The sequence below is a fragment of the Malaclemys terrapin genome, chromosome 8 (genome assembly GCF_027887155.1).
Source record: "Malaclemys terrapin pileata isolate rMalTer1 chromosome 8, rMalTer1.hap1, whole genome shotgun sequence".
In the NCBI taxonomy this organism is placed as follows: Eukaryota; Metazoa; Chordata; order Testudines; family Emydidae; genus Malaclemys; species Malaclemys terrapin.
Window position 1 is genome coordinate 79,182,318 of NC_071512.1, and position 22,610 is coordinate 79,204,927.

The following is a 22,610-nucleotide window of genomic DNA, read 5'->3' on the forward strand; positions in this document are numbered from 1 at the left end:
ATAGCAATAGACAGCAGGACAAACTGAAATAAACAATGGTAGCTATGTTTTAAAAGCAACAATGGAAGAGGGTAAATATAAGGGGATGATGTTTAGTGGTGTTTATTCTGAAGGCTAAATCTGATGCTTGGTAACCAAGACCACAGGGCCCCACATATATCCCATACTACTTCTGTTTTCAGAGTATGCAGTCTGGATTGTCCCAATAGGGGCAAATCTGCTTGTTTCCTAATAGGAAGGAATTCGCTTTTAGCTTCAGAGAGGGGGAACCACAAATCAGCAAAACTGGGGTCCCCCTTTGGAATACATCTCAGAGGGAACATTTGAGGCAAATCAATCTGAAAATTAACCCCAATTTATTTCGGAGCCTAACTTTAGAATTTTTTTTGTTTTTGTTTTTTTTAAGTCTTGGTATATATACACAAAACCACACAGATTCAAGTACAAAGTAAAGTTTAATTAGGCCTCAACAACATTAAATGGACAAAAAGAAAGGGTAAAGAAATGTGAAGCGTGCAATCCTGTTCTATACTTGTTTCCTAAGAATTACATGTAGGAGATAAACTTGTTCTGAAACTTTACAAGTGCTTCCACCAATTTGTGTGAATTCTGATTATATTCATGAAGATATGGAATTACCAGCTCTCTCTACTTTTAGACAGTACATGGACAAACATTGTGCAAGTTTCCACATCTGAACTGTATTCTATAACACCTGCATTACGGCCCCAGACATGTCGAACAAAATTATCAGTCTTGTTCAGTTTTTCCAAATTGTGTAAGATCTAAGCAAAACATCCATCATTTTGGGATAGAATGAAGCTAAATATTTTTTTATCTGAGACCACAACTAGATTTGAGCTAGATCATCAGAGTTGAGATTGCTAGAACATTAACCCTTTGTAAAATTACTCACCTTTTCATAACTGTTGTTTCTTGAGATGTGTTTCTCATATCCATTCCAATTAAGTGTGCGCGCGCTGCATATACAGTTCACCAGAAGGTTTTTCTATTAGTGGCACCTGTCGGGTTGGCTCTAGAGCTCCCTGGAGTTGCACCTTCATGACGCTGCATATAGGGTCCTGCCGACCCGCTGCCTCCAGTTCCTTCTTGCTGGATACTCCGACAGAGGGGAAGGCGGGTGGGTTTGGAATGGATATGAGCAACACATCTCGAAGACCAAGAAGGTGAGTAACCATTTTTTCTTCTTCGAGTGCTTGCTAAATCGATTCCAATTAGGTGACACCCAAGCCTTACCTAGGAGGTGGGGTTGGGAGTTTATGGAATCACTGATTGAAGCACACAGCCACCTGCTGAACACTGCATCATCCCTGGCATGCTGGGTGATGGTGTAATGTGAAGTGAAGGTGTGGACCGAAGACCACGTAACTGCTCTGCATATTGCCTGGATTGATACCCGGGCCAGGAAGGCCGCCGAAGACGCCTGAGCTATGGTGGAGTGTGCAGTCAGAGTGGGGGCAGGGATCTTAGCGAGGTCATAACACACCCGGATACAGGATGTGATCCACAACAGTATCCTCTGCGTGGACACTGGGAAGCCTTTCATCCTGTCTGCCACAGCAACAAACAGCTGGTTCAACTTACAGAATGGCTTAGTTTGTTCAGTATAAAAAGCCAATTCACGCTGTACATCCAGGGAATGGAGCCTCTGCTTGCGGCTATTGGCATAGGGTTTGGGGAAAAAGACTGGAAGGAATATGTCTTGATTGGTGTGGAAACTCCAGACCACCTTTGGGAAGAACGCCTGGTGGGGTCGCAGTTGCACCTTATCTTTGTAGAAAATGGTATACGGAGGGTCGGTTGTGAGATCCTTGAGCTCAGACACCCTTCTGGCTGATGTTATTGCAACCAAAAAGTCCACCTTGTAGGAAAGGTAGAGGAGTGAGCACATAGCTAGGGGCTTGAACAGGGGCCCCATCCGCCCTGAGAGTACCAAGTTATTGTCCCAAGCAGGGGTGGACTAGCAAATATGAGGATATAATCTGTCTAACCTCTTGAGGAACGGCCGCACCATTTCGCTAGTGAAGATGGTGCGTCCACGCGCTCCTGGGTGAAAAACTGAGATGGCAGCCAGGTGAACCTTTAACAAGGAGTGAGACAAGCCCTGCTGTTCCAACTTTAGAAGATAGTCTAAGATAAAGGGGACCGACGATTGTGTTGGAGGGATACAACTCCAAAAGCACCAAATTGCGAATCTCTTCCACTTGGCTAGGTAAGTTGCTCTGGTTGAAGGCTTCCTGCTACCCAGAAGAACCTCCCTAACAGGGTCTGAGCATATAAGCTCTAGCGGGTTCAACCATGCAGCTTCGAAGCCGAGAGATGGAGAGACTCAAGATTGGGGGTGTTGAAGCCTTTCGTGATATTGAGTGACCAAGTCCGGAACTAGCGGTAGAGGAACTGGAGTGTCCACCGATAGCTGCAGTAACTTGGTATACCAATGCTGACGTGGCCAGGCCAGTGCCACCAGGATCACTGAGGTTCCGTCGCTCCGGACTTTGAGGAGGACCTTGTGAATCAGTGGTATGGAAGGGAATGCGTAGAATAGGCAGTCCTTCCATGGAAGGAGAAATGCATCTGCCAACAAATCCGGGCTGTGGTTTAGGAAGGAGCAGAACTGTAGGCACTTCCTATTGGCCCTTGTGTCGAACAGCTCAATCTGGGGAACTCCCCACCTCTGGAAAATATTATTTACCACATCCAGGCGGATAGACCACTCATGGTTGTGGAAAGACCTGCTGAGGTGGTCTGCTTGAGGGCTTCCTCACACAGGGGAGAGGAGCGTGCACCCCAGTCTGTTGATATAAAACATCGCTGTTGTATTGTCTGTCAGGACCGATATGCACTTTCCCTCCTCAGGAGAGGCCTGATATGCCAGCTGGACCACCCTGAGCTCCCTTATATTGATGTGAAGCATCAGTTCCTCTTGAGACCAGAGGCCCTGAGTTCTGTGCTCCCCAAGGTGTGCCCCCCACCCCATGGCTGAGGCACCGGTCATCGGGTTTGGAAAACGCAACCCCTGCACACGCAAAGTGTGGGTTGAGCCGCTAGTGAAGAGACTTGAGAGCGTCTAGTGGAAGGGTAACCACCATGTCTAGACTGTGCCTGCTTGGTCAATACAGTGATGCCAGCCAAGCTTGGAGAGGTCTGAGTCTGAGCCTCACATGTTGCACTACATACGTGCAAGATGCCATGTGACCTAGGATTTTTAAGCAACTCCTTACTGTGGTTATAGGGAATTGTTTGAGAGCCTGTATTATGTGAATGTCCTGGAAGCGGGATTGGGGCAGGAACACTCTGGCCTGTGCGGAGTCTAGCACTGCTCCTATGAACTCTATTCTCTGAGTAGGGGTAAGCGTTGACGTTTGAGTGTTTAGGAGGAGACCCATTGCGTTGAAGGTGGATCTTATGAGGGAAACATGTTGATCCACTTGTGTTCTGGACCGGCCCTTGACTAGCCAGTCATCTAGGTAAGGAAATACCTGAACCTACCTTTTCCCCAGAAATGTGGCCATGACTGACATACATCTGGTAAACACCTGAAGTGCTGACGATAGGCCGAACGGTAGCGCTGTGAATTGGTAGTGGGAACTCCCAACTGTAAGCCTTAAGAAGCACCTATAGGGCAGAATTATGGAAATGTGTGTCCTTCAAGTCGAGGGCGGCATACCAATCTCCTGGATCCAGGGATGGGATAATAGTGGCCTAAGAGACCATTAGAAACTTTAGTTTCTTCATGAACCTGTTGAGACTGTGCAGGTCCAAGAAGGGTCTAAGGCCCCCTTTTACTTTCAGTATTAGGAAATACCAGGAGTAAAACTCCTTTCCCCTAGCTCCAGTGGAACCTCACAGCTCCCGCTGATAGGAGGGTTTGTACCTCCTGGACGAGAAGTTACTCGTGAGAGGGGTCCGTGAAGAGGGACGGGAAAGAGGGGCGAGGAAAATTGGAGAGAATATCCCATCTCTACCGTACGGAGGACCCAATGGTCTGAGGTGATTTGGGACCACGCTTGGTAGAAATGGGATAGATGTTCCGAAAACGGGAAAGAAGGATCCAGTTGAAAGGTTGGTACAACACCGTCAGGCACATCCTCAAAAAGTCTGCCTACGGCCTAGTGACTGCCTGGACGACCCAGACCCCCTGTTATTCAGGGGTTGGGTGATGGCGGTTCTGGGCCTGCCTAAACTGCCCCTGGTATGGTTGTGTTGCAGGTTGAGGCATAAATTGTCTATGCTGGGTGGCAGAAGTGTGCACACCCAGCGATCTTAGAGTGGCTCGGGAGTCTTTCAGACTTTGGAGTCTCAAGTCTGTTTTCTCTGAAAATAATGTGGCCCTCTCAAATGGTAGGTCCTGAATTGTCTGTGGGACCTCCCCAGGGAGGCCCGAGGCCTGCAGCCATGAACAACGGTGCATTGTGATGCCCGAAGATATCATCCACATTGCAGAGTCCACTGAGTCTAATGCCGCTTTCAGCAACGTCCTGGCACATCTTCGTCCAGGAGAGCAGAGAATTCCAGCTTAGAATCCGGTGGGACAAAGTCCGAGAATTTGGACATTGCGTCCCAAGACTTGAAGTTATATCAGCTAAGGATCGCCTGCTGGTTTGCAATCCAAAGCTGAAGCCTCCCAGTGGAGTATATCCTCCTCCCAAAGAGGTCCAGCTTCTTTGCGTCCTTAGCTCGAGGGGTAGGTCCTTGTTGCTCTTGCCTTTCCCTCGCGTTAACAGCCGCCATTACCAATGAGTCCGGCGGGGGGTGGGTAAACAAGTATTCATAGCCCTTGGAGGGCACAAAGTACTTTCTCTCGACTCCCTTACCTGTAGGAGCCAGAGAGGATGGTATTTGCCACAGGGGTTTTGTGTTCTCCTGAATGGTCTTTATCGGGGAAGGGCCACCCTGGTGGGTCCTGCCAGGGATAAAATGTCTAACACTGGGTCTGACACCTCAGTAACCTCCTCCATTTGTACATCGAAGTTCTGAGCAACCCGCCTCAGAAGTTCAAGGTGGGCTCTGCTGTCAAGAAGAGGGGCCCCAAAGATATCCCTGCCACCGCCTCATCTGGAGACGATGATGAGGAGTCCAGAATATGAGAGGGGCCCTCCTGCCCATCCAGCTCTTCAAAACGCTGTGGCTCCACCCCCAAGTCAGAGTCCGCTTCGGTGCTGGCTCTGGTCGTGATACCGTCCGTGATACTAGTATAGCCATGGTGCCGGGTCTGTTGTCGGTGCAGGGCATGGTACCAATTGTGGCACTGGCAGTGGTAGCGGTGGCTAATGCCCGGGAGAAATCCCTGCCCCTAGACGCAGTCCTTCTCTCGGACCTGATGGAAAAGGAGCGTACTGAGGTGGACCCCTGGGACTGGTGTTAAGCCCTTGGGGTCCAGAAGGGCCACTGGGTTGGCATCTGAGCTGGTACCTGCCATTGTGGTGGCCACGGTACCGGGGGAAATGTTTGGGTCATCCCCGCTGACTGGGAGTGCCGTGGCTATGGTGCCCATCGCTGCTGGGGATCGGTGCCAGGGTCCCGGAGTCAACTGTGACGACTGTTGAGCTGGAGGGGAGGTACGGTCTTGCACTGGTCTCCCTCCCTTGGGCTCACGTTCCTATGCGTGGGAAGGGGAATGCCCTCTATCAGTCTTCCTGTGCTGCTTCTTTGGGACAGCAGACTGTGAGCGGTGCCAAGATTGATCCTGCGCCATGCTCGGCGTAAGGCAATGCCAGTGCCGAGGGTCTCTGCTCCCAGAGTCCTTCCTCGGCACCTCCTCAACTGAAGCCAGTGTGCTGCGCACCGACACTGAAGAGCCCGGTGCCATGTCCACAGAGCTCGACTCAGACTGAGGGCGGAGAGCTGCTTCCATTAGCAGCAACTTTAGTCTTTGATCCCTCTCCTCCTTTGTGCGGGGGCGAAAGCTCCTACAGATCTTGCACCTGTCTGCTTAATGGGACTCCCCCAAGCACTTTAGACAAGCCAACTGCAGGCCACCCTTTGGGATAGGCTTCTGGCAAACCCCGCATGGCTTAAACCCCTGGGTCTGAGGCATGCCCCGGGCCCAGGAGAGGAACGGGGAAGCGGGGGAAGGAAATACCCGCCCAGTACCCCAAGTCCAGATGTCTATTTTTAAAACTATCATTAACTATTTACAGAACATATGCTAGAGGATCGCTCATTAAAGATGAGAGACGAAACGGTCCAACGACCACCACTGACAGTAAGAAGGAACTGGAGAAGCAGCAGATCGGTGGGGCCCTATACGTGGTGCTATGAAGGTGCGACTCCAGTGGGCTCCAAAGCCAACCCAATGGGTGCTGTTGGGGAAAAAAAAAACCTTCCGATGAACCGTGCAAGCGGCGCGCACACACCTAACTGGAATTGATATGAGCAAGCACTTGAAGAAGAACTAACACTTCATGCCATGAAATTGCTTCCATGAAGAACAGGAATACTTATATACATGGAATCTGAATAGGTTCATAACAGCTGAAAAGAACAGACACAAAGAAGCATGAAATTAATCTATGGAACTGACAATCTCCATCAATGGAAACAGTAGTGTCTTTACCCTGTCTAGTTCCAGTGTAAACTTCTGATCCCATGACTGATTGGAAATAGGCTTCCAGCTAGTTTGACCAACCACTGTGTTGTCCAGCTTCAATACAGCACAGATTTCATCTGTAAGTAAGTTACACAAACTCAGCTTAAAGGTATAAGAGGATTTTCCACAAAAACAAAAAAACTTCAGTGTTAATGCCTTACTAAAAAATACCATTATGCCCACATGAACCAATTAAATTTAGGATTAAAGAATTTTCGATCCATCAACATATCAGATGAAGAGCTAGACCATTTTTAAGTTTGAAATCCATTTCTCAGTTACAAAAGCCACAAATATAAAAATGCACTTTTCTCAAAAACCATGTGGGTATGTGGTTGGTAAATCTGATGAAATTTTGAATTCTCTTACAGTCTTCTCTTCCATCATTCGTCCTATACAGTAGCAACAGCCCCACCAAGAACCCCTCTTAATACTTTGGTAATATTTAAAACAATGTCAATTTTTGTTTCACTGCCATCTTTCTTCCTGAGCAATATGCATAACAGAACAGGAAGTGATTGCTTGAGGTTTAGCTGTAATAAAGGTACAGTCGCTGAGCAGGTTTTATATTGCAGGGCTTTTTTAAGCAAACAATTAACTTTTTCTGAGCATTTCAAATTAGACTGTTTAAAAAATAAAAAGAATACTAAACTGGACAAATCATCTGTTTTCAAAAGGTTTCGACTACTCCCACTTTTACTTTTGCTTGTTCTGCTCATGAAAGATGATCTGGCTTCACTTGGACTCCAGCCAGGTAGAGTAATTGACGTAGCTTTTGATCGACCAGGGACGTTTTCCAGAATATCTTGGCAACCCATGAGCCTTACTTCTAAAGTACCTGAAACAAGATAAAAACAATTGCTTTTGTCACATACTAAGTTCTTATATGTACACAGTGCAATGATTAGTGAATGATTTCATATTAGAACCTCACATTCTGACCTATACAGAAGTTACTGAGTAATAGAATTCACAGATATTTGCTTCAGATAAGTGATGAGAGACTCAAGTTAGATTGTAGTGTTAATTTATTGGAAGGAAATCCACTGAAATTAAAAACATCAAGATTAAACAATTATGGAATCAATCAGCAGGGGTTACAATTCAGTGGTATAGCACAAAGCAATTTAAAAAATCTATTTGATTATGCTTACATGTAAAGATCTTAATTCTTTATTTAAGCAAAAGAAAATTAACACAACTGATGACTACATCAGTAGGGAAGAAGAGAAATTGTCAACTGAAATTTAAAGAAAAGGCAATTTTCTCACAAATGACAGCTGTGTTAATATTAAATTTAGGGAACAGATACAATGATGTCTACTGTACACTAGCAGGCATTCGTCAATAAAATGTGATAAGCAACACTATAAAGTAAATAATTTACTTTCTGAATGAGGGCACATGTATTGAAGCGCGACAGGTTTTATTTTTTGTAGAAAAAACCCGAATACTTATTATGTTGTTAAGTATGAAAGCATTAAGTTATGAAAATATTGAAATGCTTACCTATGTACAGCAATTAAAGAGATACTGTTATGTCATATTTGACCCAAAAATTAGGTAATTAAAAATAATCTTTTATAAAACCCAACAGCAATGAAAACCTATGAATGTTTTTAAAATATAAGGCTTTTAACAAGGTTTCTAGATAGCATTACAATGCTATTTTTGCAACCTAAACATTGCAGCATTGTGCTAATGCAAAAAGGGAAACTGACTTTAAATAGACTGGCAACTCCATTTTATTTCCCAAGTAGTTAAAAATACAAATAAGTAAGCAGATCAATGGTGAAAGCTAAATTCATTTTTTGAGTTTTCAATTTAATAAGAAAAATTTAAAATTAATACTCTCTGTTGAAGGGACAATCTCAGCTTACTAAAAATCATATAACTAAAATAAAGTTAAAGAGAACACCAGCATGCTTTTTTTTTTTTTTTTTAAGTGACTAATGATACTACTAGTTTGTTGAAGAAACATTAAAAAAATCTAATTTTGTTCCTGCACACTTAACTCAGGAGTTAAATATATGCATAATTTAAAATCTCTTGATCTTTCGTAACTTAAACATATCTGGATTTGCTGAAGAAGATGGTCTTTTACACAAGTGGGTATGAGGCCTTCAGGCTGCTTCCCAATCCTTACCCTCTCTGCAGTAACATGATAATGTCTGAATTAACAATACATCCAATGGACATCCAAGAAGACACCCTCCTCCTTCTAGAGTTAGAATGTTCATACTGATGCAATCAAATTCATTTAAAACTTGTACACTCACAGACTTTGGCCAGAAGGACCATCTTGATTATTTAGTCTGACCTCTTACACATTGCAGGCCACAGAACCTCCTCCACCCACTCTTGTAATAGACCCATAACTTCTTGCTGAGTTACTGAAGTCCTCAAATCATGATTTAAAGACTTCAAGTTACAGAGAATCCACCATTTACTCTAGTTTAAACCTGCATGTGACCCGTGACCCCTGCTGCAGAGGAAGGCGAAAACCTCCCAGAATCTCAGCCAATCTGACCCTGGGGAAATTCCTTCCCAACCCGAAATATGGTGGGCAAAACCCAAACAGCCAGACATCTGAGAAATAATTCTCTGTAGTAACTCAGAGCCCTCCCCATCTAGATTCTCATCACTAGCCTTTGGGGATATTTGCTACTAGCACTCCCAGATCAACTATGTGTCACTGTAGGCAGTCCCATCCCCTCCATAACTTTATCAAACTGAGTCTTGAAGCCAATTAGGTTTTTTGCCCCCCACTGCTCCACCTGAAAGACAACACTAGGTGCTCAGGATATTTCTTCAAAGGCCTAAAATGTGGACAGATTTTAAAGTGTCTGATGACATGAAAGTCTTCAGCATTTAATACATTTCATGTAATAGAGAAGAGTCTCATCTTACGCGCATTTAACATGCGCAAATTCAGCTTTGCGCGGTCAGCAAAAACAAAACAAAAAAAGAGAAAAGTAACAATTTAAATACTGTACCAGTAGTGCGAGCGATTCCGCCCGCCATTACACTCAATGTAATTTTGACCATACGCGATTTTCGCACTGACAACAGAACGTAACCCCAGCGCAAGATGAGACTCGCCTGTAAAAGCATTTTTCCTTTAAATGAAGATTTAGATTCTTTTCTTGCAGTGTATCAAGGGATGTCACCAACTAATAAGTATATTAGCCTGAAAAGCAGTTAACTATATTTGAATTATACTAGTCTTCATAGGTGCTGGAGCTCATTATATACAGGGCTTATAGTTTGATTCAACGGCTCTCAGCACCCCCACTATACAAATTGTTCCAGCACCTCTGCTAGTCTGCACCTGCAGCTGCCATGTAATGAGGGCAGACTCATGAGTCTGTTCCTGTTGAGGGCAAAAATATATGCATGGTTATTTTCAGCACTAATGCGACAGTTCAGTTTAAAAAAACCCAAAAAAGTAACCATTAAATTTCCTTTGCTGCACTTCAGTGTGTCTTGCATTTTTTTTAAATTCACTTTGTCAAGACTGCAAGATAATTAATGAAACTATCAGTAAGAAATATTTAAAGATTAACTATTTTGCCACCTGTCTTGATATAAGATTAGAATTTAAGAGAAAGATAAAATGGTTTTAAAAGCAAGGGTCAGGACATTAATACCACCCAGGGACACTGAAATCCTCAGTGCTCCAGTAAAAATCCCTAGTGAAATCACATTGATTTGGAGAAAGACTGTGCTGAATCTGTAAAAACGCCACACAGATAGCCAGAGGGATTTGCAGAACTTTGTATCTCCGCTTTTTGTCCAGTTGTTACATTTCTTATGTAAGACAAGAAGAATCATTCCACATTAACAACGTTGGTGCAGCGTGGCATACAAAGAAAAGCTTGTGTTTGTTTTATTAATTTTTTAAAAATTAAACTCATAAGGCCAAACTCTGCCCTCAGATATACACAGATAGCCCCTGTGTTGCAAAGACAGAATTTGACTTCCTGTATTTGGTTTTTTTTATTTGGGGGGGGGGGGGGGGGAGGACGACAAACTTCCTCTGTTACAGTTCAGTTTAGCAGTTAAAGGTAAAGTCATGTAGGGGAAAACAAAGGAAAACAGCTGGATTAGTACTTCTAATTTGGTAGTTTATTTAATAATTCAATAAACACAACATATCTGAACACAGTTTTATTCAACACCTGCTTTAAGTAAACAAAGTAAAATCTGGAGGGATGTATTTGAGATCTTCATTAAAAACATACCAGATCTCTTGAAACCTTTATGAGGTTCCACAATTCAAGACAAACAGCATCTCTGAGACATTGACTGACTATATAATCTTGACTTTCATAACCCACTATGCAGACATTTAGTCCTGTGAATACTATCATTTAATTCCTCATACTTAGCTATTTTAATCTCAGAAAACCATTAGCACAAATAAACAGAGAGCTTAATATTTTTGTGCATTTACATTAGGGAATATTTGAACATTTCTCTACTTTATAAATATAGTTTTAATTTTTTTTTTTTTTTTTAAACATAAATCTCGCCTTCCAGGGAGCCACTGAGACCCAGTGGATAAGGTATGGGGCTGTGAGGAGACCTGGGTTCTATTCTCAGTTCTGCCACTAACTTGGTATGTGATCTAGGCAAGTCATTTAACTCCCTTGCACCTCAGTTTCCCCATCTGTAAAATGGAGATAACCATCTTTATAATGCACTTGATAATCTAAAGATGAAAAGTGCTAGCATTATTCTAGAGAGACCTACTTAAGGACCAGAACATTTCTTTTTTTAATTGAACTTTGTACATATCAAATATATTTAAGGAACCTCAATTCTATCAGCCACTACAAACACTAAAGCAGTGGGTCTCAAACTTTTGTACTGGTGACCCCTTTCACACAACAAGCCTCTGAGTGAGACCCCCCCCTTATAAATTAAAAATACTTTATATATTTAACACCATTATAAATGCTGGAGGCAAAGCGGGGTTTGGGGTGGAGGCTGACAGCTCGCGACCCCCCCCCATGTAATAACCTCACGACCCCCTGAGGGGTTCCGACACCCAGTTTGAGAACCACTGCACTAAACCTTTATATTTATATACAAATTACGTAACATCTTTACTAAATCTAGCTTAACATTTTATTGTGTGTGTTTTGGTCATATATCCTACAACTATTTTAAGAAAAGCATGTAAGAATGAGCTATTTCCACATACTTTTACAGACAATATAGAATAACGTATGTATGTATCACTTGAATTCTCAAGTAAGTTTAATCAAAAGGAGTAATAAATTATACAAAACCACATACCTGTTAAAGCTGCAGGTTTGGATAGCGTACTATACTGGTTCTGAGTAGATATTATACTTTGACGTGGACTTAGTGTTGGTGAAGAGACCAATGAAAGCTCCTCTATAATAATACTGCTTTTGGGATGGTTTTTAGGAAGTTCATTCAGTCTTTGTTCTAATGAATACTTTAAGAGGTCCAGCTTCTGGCTTGATTCATTAAATCTTGCTTGAGCCTTGTTCGATATAAATTAAAAAAAGATTTTTAGAACAATCCACATTCTTCAAACATAGTATTTAAAATCAAATGTCATAAACTACATTAAAAAGTTACTTCTGAAAGTGCTTTTCTGTCGGTAACTTTTCCAGAGCCAAGCAATTTCATCACGTTCTTTGCACCTTCTGCTACTGCATACTCTATCCTAAAATGATGCCGCAGTTCTTCCATTCGAAGCTCAAGAGGACTTATCACAGGTTTTGCTACAAATAAACAAACATTTAATCTTCACTGAATACCATCTATTACTTTTGTTCTCAATATTTAGCAATAAAAATAATTTAATAGATGCAGAATTTAACAGTATAGGAAAAATAGATGCAGCTTTGTTAGACTGTAAAAGAGAAGCAGATCATATCCACATATGTTATAAAAGCAATAATGAAATCCAAAGTGTTGCATTTAAAGGATTATGTTCCGAGCTTGATAAATCCACTAGACTGATACTAACCAAAGAACTAAACTTACTAACTAGAGGATATCAAAGACAGTGATCCTCCGCAGGGAAATTAAGGGACAATGCCCTTGCAAAAAGCCAAATCTCCCACACAGCCCCCTACCTACTGGAAAGGGTACGGTTTTGAGTTTTTTTTCTAGAATTCTGCCTCTGAACCCAAATTGGAGACTTCATCTTTCATATCAGTCTCTGACAAGATAATGTCTGATCAATTTGAAGCTCTACCTGTTGCCCTATTCCACACCACACCCCAGCTCTTGTGGCTGCTGCAAGAATGGGGGATGAGAGAGGTCTTACACCAGGCCTTTCCCAAATTGTTTTTGGTCAGTAACTCTAGTGACTCCTCCTGCTCATGCTCAGATTTCCCAAGCAGCAGCAGATAATTTCTTGACAGTTTCACTACTGCCTCCAGAGTTCAGAATAGTAAGAGCGAACATGACCAGTGTTATTGACGTATTCAGTGTTGTAGCCGTATCAATCCCAGGATATTAGAGAGACAAGATGGGTTAGGTAATATCCTGAAGAAGAGCTGTGTACTCAAAAGCTTGTCTCCCTCACCAACAGAAGTTGGTCCAATAAAATATATTCCCTTACCTTCTAGTACTGTTTGGCAAAGCTAGGAGCAGCAGTGGAGACACTGCAGTCCATGTCTGCATACTCAAGAAGATAACACTGCATTGGTTTAAATTTGGTAGGTTCTTTTTGCAACCATAAGATTTAAAAATGTAGTTTGACAAAATTTATGACACTTCACAGTAAAAAGACTTCCCACTTATCATTAGCAAATGGATATTTCAAGCCCTGATGATCAGGCAATTTCAATAATTCACAAGATATACATGTACAAGATTTAAAATCAAGAGATATACCACTATGCTCATAATTTTACAGCATCAAACTATAATAGTTCATGGCCTTTAACTTATCTGTAAAATTTCCCTGTAGACTGAAAAATAGCAGACAGGTTCTCACAGCCTGCAAAGGAACTTTCCCCCCCAAAAAACAAAAAACCACACCACTAAATTCTGAAATGTAGTGTTTGAGCAATGAAAAAATTTGGTCTGAGACAATTTTGTGCTTTGGTTTGTAAAAACTCATAGTTTCTTCCCTGGCCTAAAATTGCCAGATGTGGGCCCAAATCCTATTTGCCTTACTCTCTTAACTGTTCCCATTAGAACTAATAGTCCTAGACTATCCACATGAGTTAGGTGGGCAGAATTTGGACCTTAATCTAAACTGAACTATTAAAGGAAAAGCCAAAATGGAAAGGCCGACGTGTGAAAAGAGTAATGCAAAGCAAACCACAAAACTACAAATAACGGAAAGCACCTTTTCTTTAGAAAAATCACATTCAGGTTTGAATATGTAGTGTGGCATCTCTATTGTTCTGTACTATTTAAGTTCACTAAAAACAAAGCCTGTCTTCTATCTGACCTCCTCATCCGCCAAGGTTTTCTTGCAGTCATAAATGCATATTAGTACATCCCTATGTAAAATTCTAACATTAGTAAGCACATTTCTGTCCTCTCTACTTCATCACCATTATCAAAAGCCAATTCATTGGTCTGGACTGCCTGAAGAATCTGCATCCTTATGACTTCTATTTTCGTCTTGCTGTCCTGCAGCATCTGTTGAGCTGTAGCAAGAAGTTTTCGATCCTATTAAAAAAGAGGGAAGTTTTAAAATGTAAACACTCAGGATGACAAAGAGGTGAAGAAACTCAGTTAGCAGCAGCTGATATTTATTCCCAAATCATATTTAAAGTTTGCAAAGTAGATCACTAGGGCCTCCTAACAAATTCACAGTCCATTTTGGTCAATTTCATGGACAGAGGGTTTTAAAATTGGTCAATTTCATGGACAGAGGGTTTTAAAATTGGTCAATTTCATGTTTTCAGATGTTTACACCTGAAATTTCAATGTTGCAACCCTGGGGGGGGGTCTCAACCCAACAGGGGGCCATGGGCGTGGGGATCACAAAGCTGTTGTAGAGAGTGGTCCCGGTATTGCCAGCCTCACTTCTTTGCTGCCTTCAGAGCTGGAGGAGGTTCCCAGAGGTGGAGGTGGGTCTGATCTCCACTGTGAGTAGCCGTGCAGGGGAAGAGGAAGTCCTGTCCCTCCCCAGCCCGACGCAGCCTAGTAGCTAGAGCCGGTGAACAGTAGGAGACCCTGACTGGGGTGTCCCCAGCCCTGTTGCTCTCCCTTCCTCCCTCCAATAGCTAAATTTCACAGGGGAGGTCTGATTTCATGGTCCGTGATATATTTTTCATGACCGTGAATTTGGTAGGGTCCTACAGATCACATAACACAGCAGACCAATTCACCAAACTACTCTAGGAGATTAATGAAAAGTAAGCTAGGGTGGAGGTATATTTTTAGTTCATTAAAACACCTCAAGCCATTCTATTGGAAATAATCTGGATAAATGTGACATTGTCTAGGAACATCAGACCTTGTAAAATCATAGTTTTATCTACTTTGCTGACCTGTTTTTACCTTATTGCTCTGATTTTCTCCCATGCCCTTACTGCTACAGATTTCTATTTTACTATTGGTAACACTTCTACACGTGGATGCCCTCCAAATTTTTTCATATGGTACACAACTAAACCACTCTCACTTTAATTTAGCATGGCAGCTAGCGACACTCAGCTTTGGCCTGGCAGCCCCCCCCCCCCCCCCCCCCGTCTCGAAGGGCTGCCGAGCCAAGTTTCAGTGAGTGGTGTTGCGACCCAGTGTATGGAATTGCAGCATCACTCAGGTTTGGGGGCCCGGGGCAAACTTCCCTCTTTGTCCCCCACTCTGGGTGGCCCTACTCCCCACCAGTGGTATGCACTGTGCACAACGTGCATACAGCTGTGGGCACCCCAGCTCCTACATGAGAGAAGATCTATGGTAAAAAACATCATGCACTTTTAACAGAAATGTACAAACCCAGCCTCAGAGTCAGAGCTGAGTACTTATTGAACATCTGTTGTGCTTAGATCTTTTAATGCCTGAGTCTCCGTGAATGCAGAACGTTTCAAAGCACCCATTTCAGTCCTGAAGGGGTTAAGGTGGTCCAGAAGAAGCCAATTAACCTTCATAGTTGCATATGGAGGGAGACCCAGAGATTCATAAATTATTAATTGCTGATCAAGCCCAGCTAGGGGAGAACTAGGTAAGGAATACAAAGAGGAAATTTGAAGTAGCAGGGGCTGAAAAGGGAAATTCTGCAGTCACTCGCTGGGAGCAGAGAGGTGGGGAGAAAGAAAACCATGGGGAGAATAAGCCTTGGGATCCTAGCCCTAGAAGAAGGGCCAATCCCAGAGGAGTTGTGAAGAAGGAAAACCTGAGACTGCAGCGTAGGAAGAAGCCAAGGGAAACAGCATCAAGGAAGGAGACTGGGCAGACCTTGGCGGCTGCTGATTATAAGGTCCCTGGGCTGGAACCCACTGTTGAGGGAAGGTCTGGATTCCACTACAAGCCACTAGCAGGACTGTTGGAGGCACCATCCTGAGAACTGATCCAGTGAGAGTTTCATACCCCAGAAAGGGAGACCATATAGGGACCCAGTAAGAGGGCTTGAGTGCAAAGAGGGAACACTGAAAGTTACAGAAAGAGAGACCACCACAGTGATTAACTACTGGTAGAAAGTTGCTACGCCAGATTTGTCCAGGAGGTGGCGCTCTTGTGGTGAATAGAAACCCCTTACGCAGTCCCAGGGTCCAGACAGACTGACATACATATGCTGCTTTGACAGTCAGAGCCTTTTTAAACAAAGCCTGTGATGAAGAGCTGTCTTGGTACCTGGAATTATGATGGTCACCGTATGTGAAGTTAAGTCATGTGATCTCACTGGGGATTAATTTCCCAGAACCCCATGGAAAGGAGATAAGCATTTCAGAAGGACATTGTGCTCTAGCAAAAAGAACGAGGAGTACTTGTGGCATCTTAGAGACTAATAAATTTATTTGAGCATAAGCTTTTGTGGGCTAAAACCCACTTGATCCGTGGGTTTTACCCACGAAAGCTTATGCTCAAATACATTTATTAGTCTCTAAGGTGCCACAAGTACTTCTCGTTCTTTTTGCTGATACAGACTAACATGGCTACCACTCGGAAACCTGTGCTCTAGCAATAAGTCACAACAGATATGTTACTGGTGCACACAGGGTTGGTGTTTTTCCCAACGTGTTGGTGTGTCTTATTACTATTAGAAAATTGCTTTTTAATATTAAAAACAAAGGACAAGAGTTTGGTGGGAGGCCCTTAGTTGTGTTTATTAACTAGAAATGCTAATCAATCAGGCGGGAAAAACAATAACAGAAAATGTGGAAATGGCAGAAGTGCTAAATGACTATTTTGTTTCAGTTTTCACCAAAAAGTTTAGTAGCAATTGGACATCTAAGATAGTGAATGCCAGTGAAAATGAGGTAAGATCAAAGGCTAAAATAGGGAAAGAACAAGTTAAATATCTTCAAGTCATCAGGGCCTGATGAAATACATCCTATTCATAGGCGTGCGCAGCACATTTCATTAGGGTGTGCACCCAGGGAGCCCAGCCCTAGCCTCGCCTCCACCCTGCCCTAGCCCCGCCCCCACCCCATCCATTCCCTCCTACTTCCCACCTCCTGAATGCCCCCCTCAGAACTCCCAACCCCCCCTGCTCCTTGTCCACTGACTACCCCCTCCTGGGACCCCTGCCCCTATCTAAGCCTCCATGCTCCTTGTCTCTTGACTGCTCCCCTAGGACCCAACCCCCTACCTGTCCCCTGACTGCCCCAACCCTTATCCACACCCCCACCCCCAGACAGACCCCTGGGACTCCCACGCCTATCCAACCGCTCTCTGCCCCGACAGGCCCCCAAAACTCCTGACTCATCCAACCTCCCCCCAGCTCCTTGTCTCCTGACCACGCCCTCCAGAGACACCCCCCCCCCCACTCTAACTCCCCCCCCCCCCGGACCCTCCTTGCTCCCTGTGCCCTGACCCCTATCCACCCACCGCCTCCTGACAGACCCCGGGATTCCCATGCCCCATCTAACCCCCCCCCCCCCTGACTGCCCCCTCCAGAGGCCCTCCGCCCCAACCACCCCCCCGGGATCCCACCCCCTATCCAACTCACCCTGCTCCCTGTCCCCTGACTGCCCCCATCCCTTATCCAACCCCCCCCCCCCCCAGCCCCAGACCCCTTACCATGAGGCTCCTAGCAGCATGTCTGACTCCGTGCAGAGCCAGACATGCTGCCCCGCAGGAGCGGGCAGCCCCGCCCCTCAGAACACTGCATGTGCGGCAGCATGGCTCCGATGAGCGGGGAGCGTGTCTGCCTCCCCGCGGAGCCAAACACTGCCCCACGGGAGTGCGCAGCCCCGGCCCCCAGAGCAGCATGGCTCCAGGGGAGGGGGAGGAAGGCAGGGGAGGGGCCAGCGACTTGCTGTGCTCGGCCGGGCACTCCGGCCTGGGAGCGCGGACCCCACGGCTTGCTGCGCTGGGAGAGTGGGGTCATTTTCCCACCCCTGCATTAGGGTGTCCCTGGGCACACCCCGTGCGCACGCCTATGATCCTGTTATACTCCAGGAGCTGACTGAGGAGATATATGAGCCATTAGCAATTATCTTTGAACACTCCTGGAAGATGGGAGAGATTCCAGGGGATTGAAAAAAGGGCAAATATAGTGCCACTCTAAAAAGGGGAATAAGGACAACCCGGGGAATTATAGACCAGTCAGCTTAACTTCAGTACCTGGAAAGATAATGGAGTAAATAATTAAGCAATTAATTTGCACACACCTAAGATAATAAGGTGATAAATATCAGTCAGCATTGATTTGTCAAAAACAAATCATGTGAAAACAAACTAATACACCTCTACCCCGATATAACGCTGTCCTCGGGAGCCAAAAAAGTCTTACTGTGTTACAGGTGAAACCACGTTATCGAACTTGCTTTGATCTGCCGGAGCGCGCAGCCGCCCCCCCCCCCCCCCGGGAGCACTGCTTTACCACGTTATATCCGAATTCGTGTTATATCAGGTCGCGTTATATCGGGGTAGAGGTGTAGCTTTCTTTGACAGGGTAACAAGCCATGCAGATTGAGGGGAATGGGGTGGGGGGGAGCAGTAGATGTGGTATATCTTGACTTCAGTAAGGCTTCTGATATTATCTTGCATGGCCTTCTCAAACAAATTAGGGAACTACAACCTAGATAGAGCTACTATAAAGTGGGTGCATAACTAGTTGGAAAACCATTCCCAAACAATAATTAGTGGGTCACAGTCAAGCTGGAAGGGCATATCGAGTGGGATCCCACAGGGATCAGTTCTGGGTCCAGTTCTGCTTACTATCTTCATCAGTGATTTAGATAATAGCATAGAGAGCACACTTATAAAGTTTGCAGATGATACCAAGCTGGGAGAGGTTGCAAGTACTTTGGAGGACAGGATTAAAATTCAAAATCATCTGGACAAACGGGAGAAATGGTCTGCAGTAAATAGGATGAAATTCAATAAGGACAAATGCAAAGTACTCCACTTAGGAAGGAACAATCAGTTGCACACATACAAAATGGGAAATGATAACCTAGGAAGGAATACTGCAGAAAGGGATCTGGGGGTCATAGTGGATCATAAGCTAAATATGAGTCAACAGTATAACACTGTCGCAAAAAAAGAAAACATCATTCTGGGATGTATTAGCAGGAGTGTAGTAAGCAAGACACAAGAAGGAATTCTTCCACTCTACCTCACGCTGATTAGACCTCAACTGGAGTACTGTGTCCAGTTTTGGGTGCCAAATTTCAGGAAAGACATGGACAAATTGGAGAAAGTCCAGAAAAGAGCAACAGAAATGATTAAAGGTCTAGAAAACATGACCTATGAGGGAACATTGAAAAAATTGGATTTGTTCAGTCTGGAGAAAAGACTGAGGGGGAACATGACAACAGTTTTCAAGTACATAAAAGTTGTTACAAAGGAGGAATAAACATTGTTCTCCTTAACCTCTGAGGATAGGACAAGAAGCAATGGGCTTAAATTGCAGCAAGGGAGGTTTAGTTTGGACATTAGGAAAAACTTCCTAACTGTCAGAGTAGTTAAGCACTAGACTGTTTTGTATGGGGGAAAAAAATCAGTTTTGAATTTGGCACATTTCAATTTCATTGACTGTGCCCTTGGTCTTGTGTTAGGTGACAAAACAGAGGCATCGTATCTACCTTCTGTATACCATTCATTATTTTATATACTCTTAGCATATTCTGTTATCACTCTTTCTGCGGTGCCGCTGGAGAATCAATGCACTTCCCTTCATTGGCTGTTGCATTCATCCACTCTTAGTTACACTCAAGAAAGATATCATGGGGGAGGGGAAGGGTTTTTACATAAGAAAGAAGGGTATTAGGTGCTGTCTGATTTTGCTCATTTGAATATTGAGACTTCCTTCATATCCACGAATAAATAAATATTTCCGTGTTTGGTTTAAAAAAGCCTTGGTTAGATGACTCATCTAGAACTATGTACATCATAAAAATAATAATAATATGTGAGCCACAAAATTAAAGAGAAGCCATTTAGTTTTCCTCTATACATTTTTCCTTGAACATCTTTGGGAGGCAGGAGAGCGCGGTGTGGAGTGTGCTCCGAGTCCACAGGTGCTGTGGGCAGAGATTGCAGCAGCCATGACCCAAGCAGCAGCAGCAGCAGAGAGAATGCAGATGGCTGCATGTGGAAGCTGTGGTATGTATATGGTCCTAGCAGGGGAGCTGGAACACAGGTATGTGTGTATGAAGTGTCGCCTGATAGTGTTACTGGAGGAAAAGATTAAGGGGCTGGAGATGCAGGTAGATACCCTGGTGGAGTTTAGGCGGGGGTTTGAGCAGCTGATGGAGGAAAGGCAAGGGGGGGCTGAAGGAGATTGCCCTGTGGTGCAGGTAGAGGCAGAGGTAGAGGATGGTGAGAGGGGAATGGAAGGGGGAGAACATGGGAGGTGGAAGCATGTGACTGTGAGAAGCAGGCCAAGGAAAAGGAGGGCTAGTGAGGGGGAAATAGAACTCAGGAATAGGTTCGAGTGTTTGGATAGCGAGGTGGAGGGGCAGCAGGTGGCGACTGAAGGTGGGAGGGTGAGGAAGAAGAGAAGAGCAGCTAGTCCAAGAGAGAGAGGGGAGGAGTTGATGGAGACAGCACCAATTCTGGGCCCCCGGAGGATTCAGGAAGGCATAAGGGGGAGCATAAGGGAAGATAGGAACAGGCACAGGTCAGGACTAGAGGGATCAGAGACTAGATTACTAGATCGCACTGTTGCCAGGCGACGGCAGGTGTATGTAATTGGAGACTCTTTACTGAGGAGATTGGACAGGCCTGTAACCAGGGCAGACCCGGAGAACAGAAGGGTGTGCTGTCTACCGGGCGCAAAGATACGCGATGTGGACCTGCGGTTGAAAAGGATCCTAAAAGGAGCAGGTAAGAACCCCTTGATAATCCTTCATGTAGGAACGAATGACACAGCTAGGTTCTCGTTAGAGAGAATCAAGGGAGATTATGCCAGGCTGGGGAAGACGCTCAAGGAGATAGAGGCTCAGATTATCTTTAGGGGGATTCTGCCCGTTCCAAGGGAAGGGCAGCAAAGGGCTGATAGGATTGTGAGAATAAATAGTTGGCTAAGGGAGGGGTGCTATAAGGAGGGCTTTGGGATGTATGGCCACTGGGAGGCTTTCGGGGACAGACACCTGTTCTCGCGGGATGGGCTTCACCTGAGTAGGGAAGGAAATAGACTTCTGGGAGGGAGGCTGGCTCATCTTATCAAAAGAGCTTTAAACTAGGAAGTTTGGGGAGATGGTTGGGAGATGCACAGTTAATCTCCACGCCAGATTCCAGTCTGGAAAAGGTGAGTAAAATGAGAGGAGACATAGCTGGGGAGATGAGATTGGACATAGGAAGGACAGGGGGGACGGACGCAAGGAGGCCCGCAACATATAGTGCTACTAATGGGAGACAGGCTAAACGACATACATTAGGGTGTTTATACACCAATGCCAGAAGCCTAGGTAATAAAATGGAGGAATTGGAGCTCTTGGTCCAAGAGCTGAAACCAGATATCGTAGGAATAACAGAAACGTGGTGGAATGGCAGTCACGACTGGAACACAGGTATGGAGGGGTACGCGCTGTTTAGGAAAGACTGGAACAAAGGTAAAGGTGGGGGGGTGGCATTGTATGTCAATAGTGAAATAAGCTGTAAAGAAATAATAGTTGATGGATTAGATAACACAGAGTCCGTCTGGGCAATACTCACACTGGGTAATAGGACTACTAGAGCCTCTCCAGGGATAGTGCTTGGGGTGTGCTATAGACCGCCGGGATCGACCCAGGATATGGATAAGGAACTATTTAATGTGTTTAGAGAAGTAATTACTAATAGAAACTGTGTAATTATGGGGGACTAACTTCCCGGATATAGATTGGGGAACAAACGCTAGTAGCAATAATAGGGCTCAGATGTTCCTAGATGTGCTTGCTGATCAATTCCTCCATCAAGTGGTAGCTGAACCGACGAGGGGGGAGGCCATTTTAGATTTGATTCTGGTAAGTAGTGAGGACCTCGTTGAGGAAGTGGTAGTAGGGGACAATTTGGGCTCCAGTGATCATGAGCTAATTCCGTTTAAAATACATGGAAGGAGTAACAGAATTAAGTCAAAGACTAGGGTTTATAATTTTAAAAAGGCCAATTTTAACAAATTAAGGGGACTGGTAAGGGAAGTGGATTGGGCAAACGTATTAATGGATCTAAAGGCAGAAGAAGCCTGGGATTACTTCAAGTTAAAGATGCATGAGCTGTCAGAGGCCTGTATTCCAAAAAGGGAAAAAGATTACTAAGCAAGAGATTTAGACCGAGCTGGATGAGCGACCGACTCAAAGGGGCGATTAGAAAAAAACAGAAAGCCTACAAAGAGTGGAAGAGGGGAGGGATCAGTAAGGAAATGTACCTAAGTGAAGTCAGAGAATGTAGAGATAGA

At 44.4% G+C, this 22,610-nt stretch overlaps 1 protein-coding gene across 1 annotated transcript in view; it reads right to left on the reverse strand.

The window, feature by feature from the left end:
- PKN2 (protein kinase N2) overlaps positions 1-22,610 on the reverse strand; it is a 116,534-nt gene that overhangs the window by 21,629 nt on the left and 72,295 nt on the right. Inside the window, exons 4-8 of the mRNA XM_054037030.1 lie at positions 14,167-14,284; positions 12,227-12,372; positions 11,915-12,128; positions 7,263-7,448; positions 6,578-6,687 (exon numbers count right to left, since the gene is read on the reverse strand). Coding sequence (XP_053893005.1) covers positions 6,578-6,687; positions 7,263-7,448; positions 11,915-12,128; positions 12,227-12,372; positions 14,167-14,284 — 774 coding nt within the window. The remainder of the gene's footprint in view (positions 1-6,577; positions 6,688-7,262; positions 7,449-11,914; positions 12,129-12,226; positions 12,373-14,166; positions 14,285-22,610) is intronic.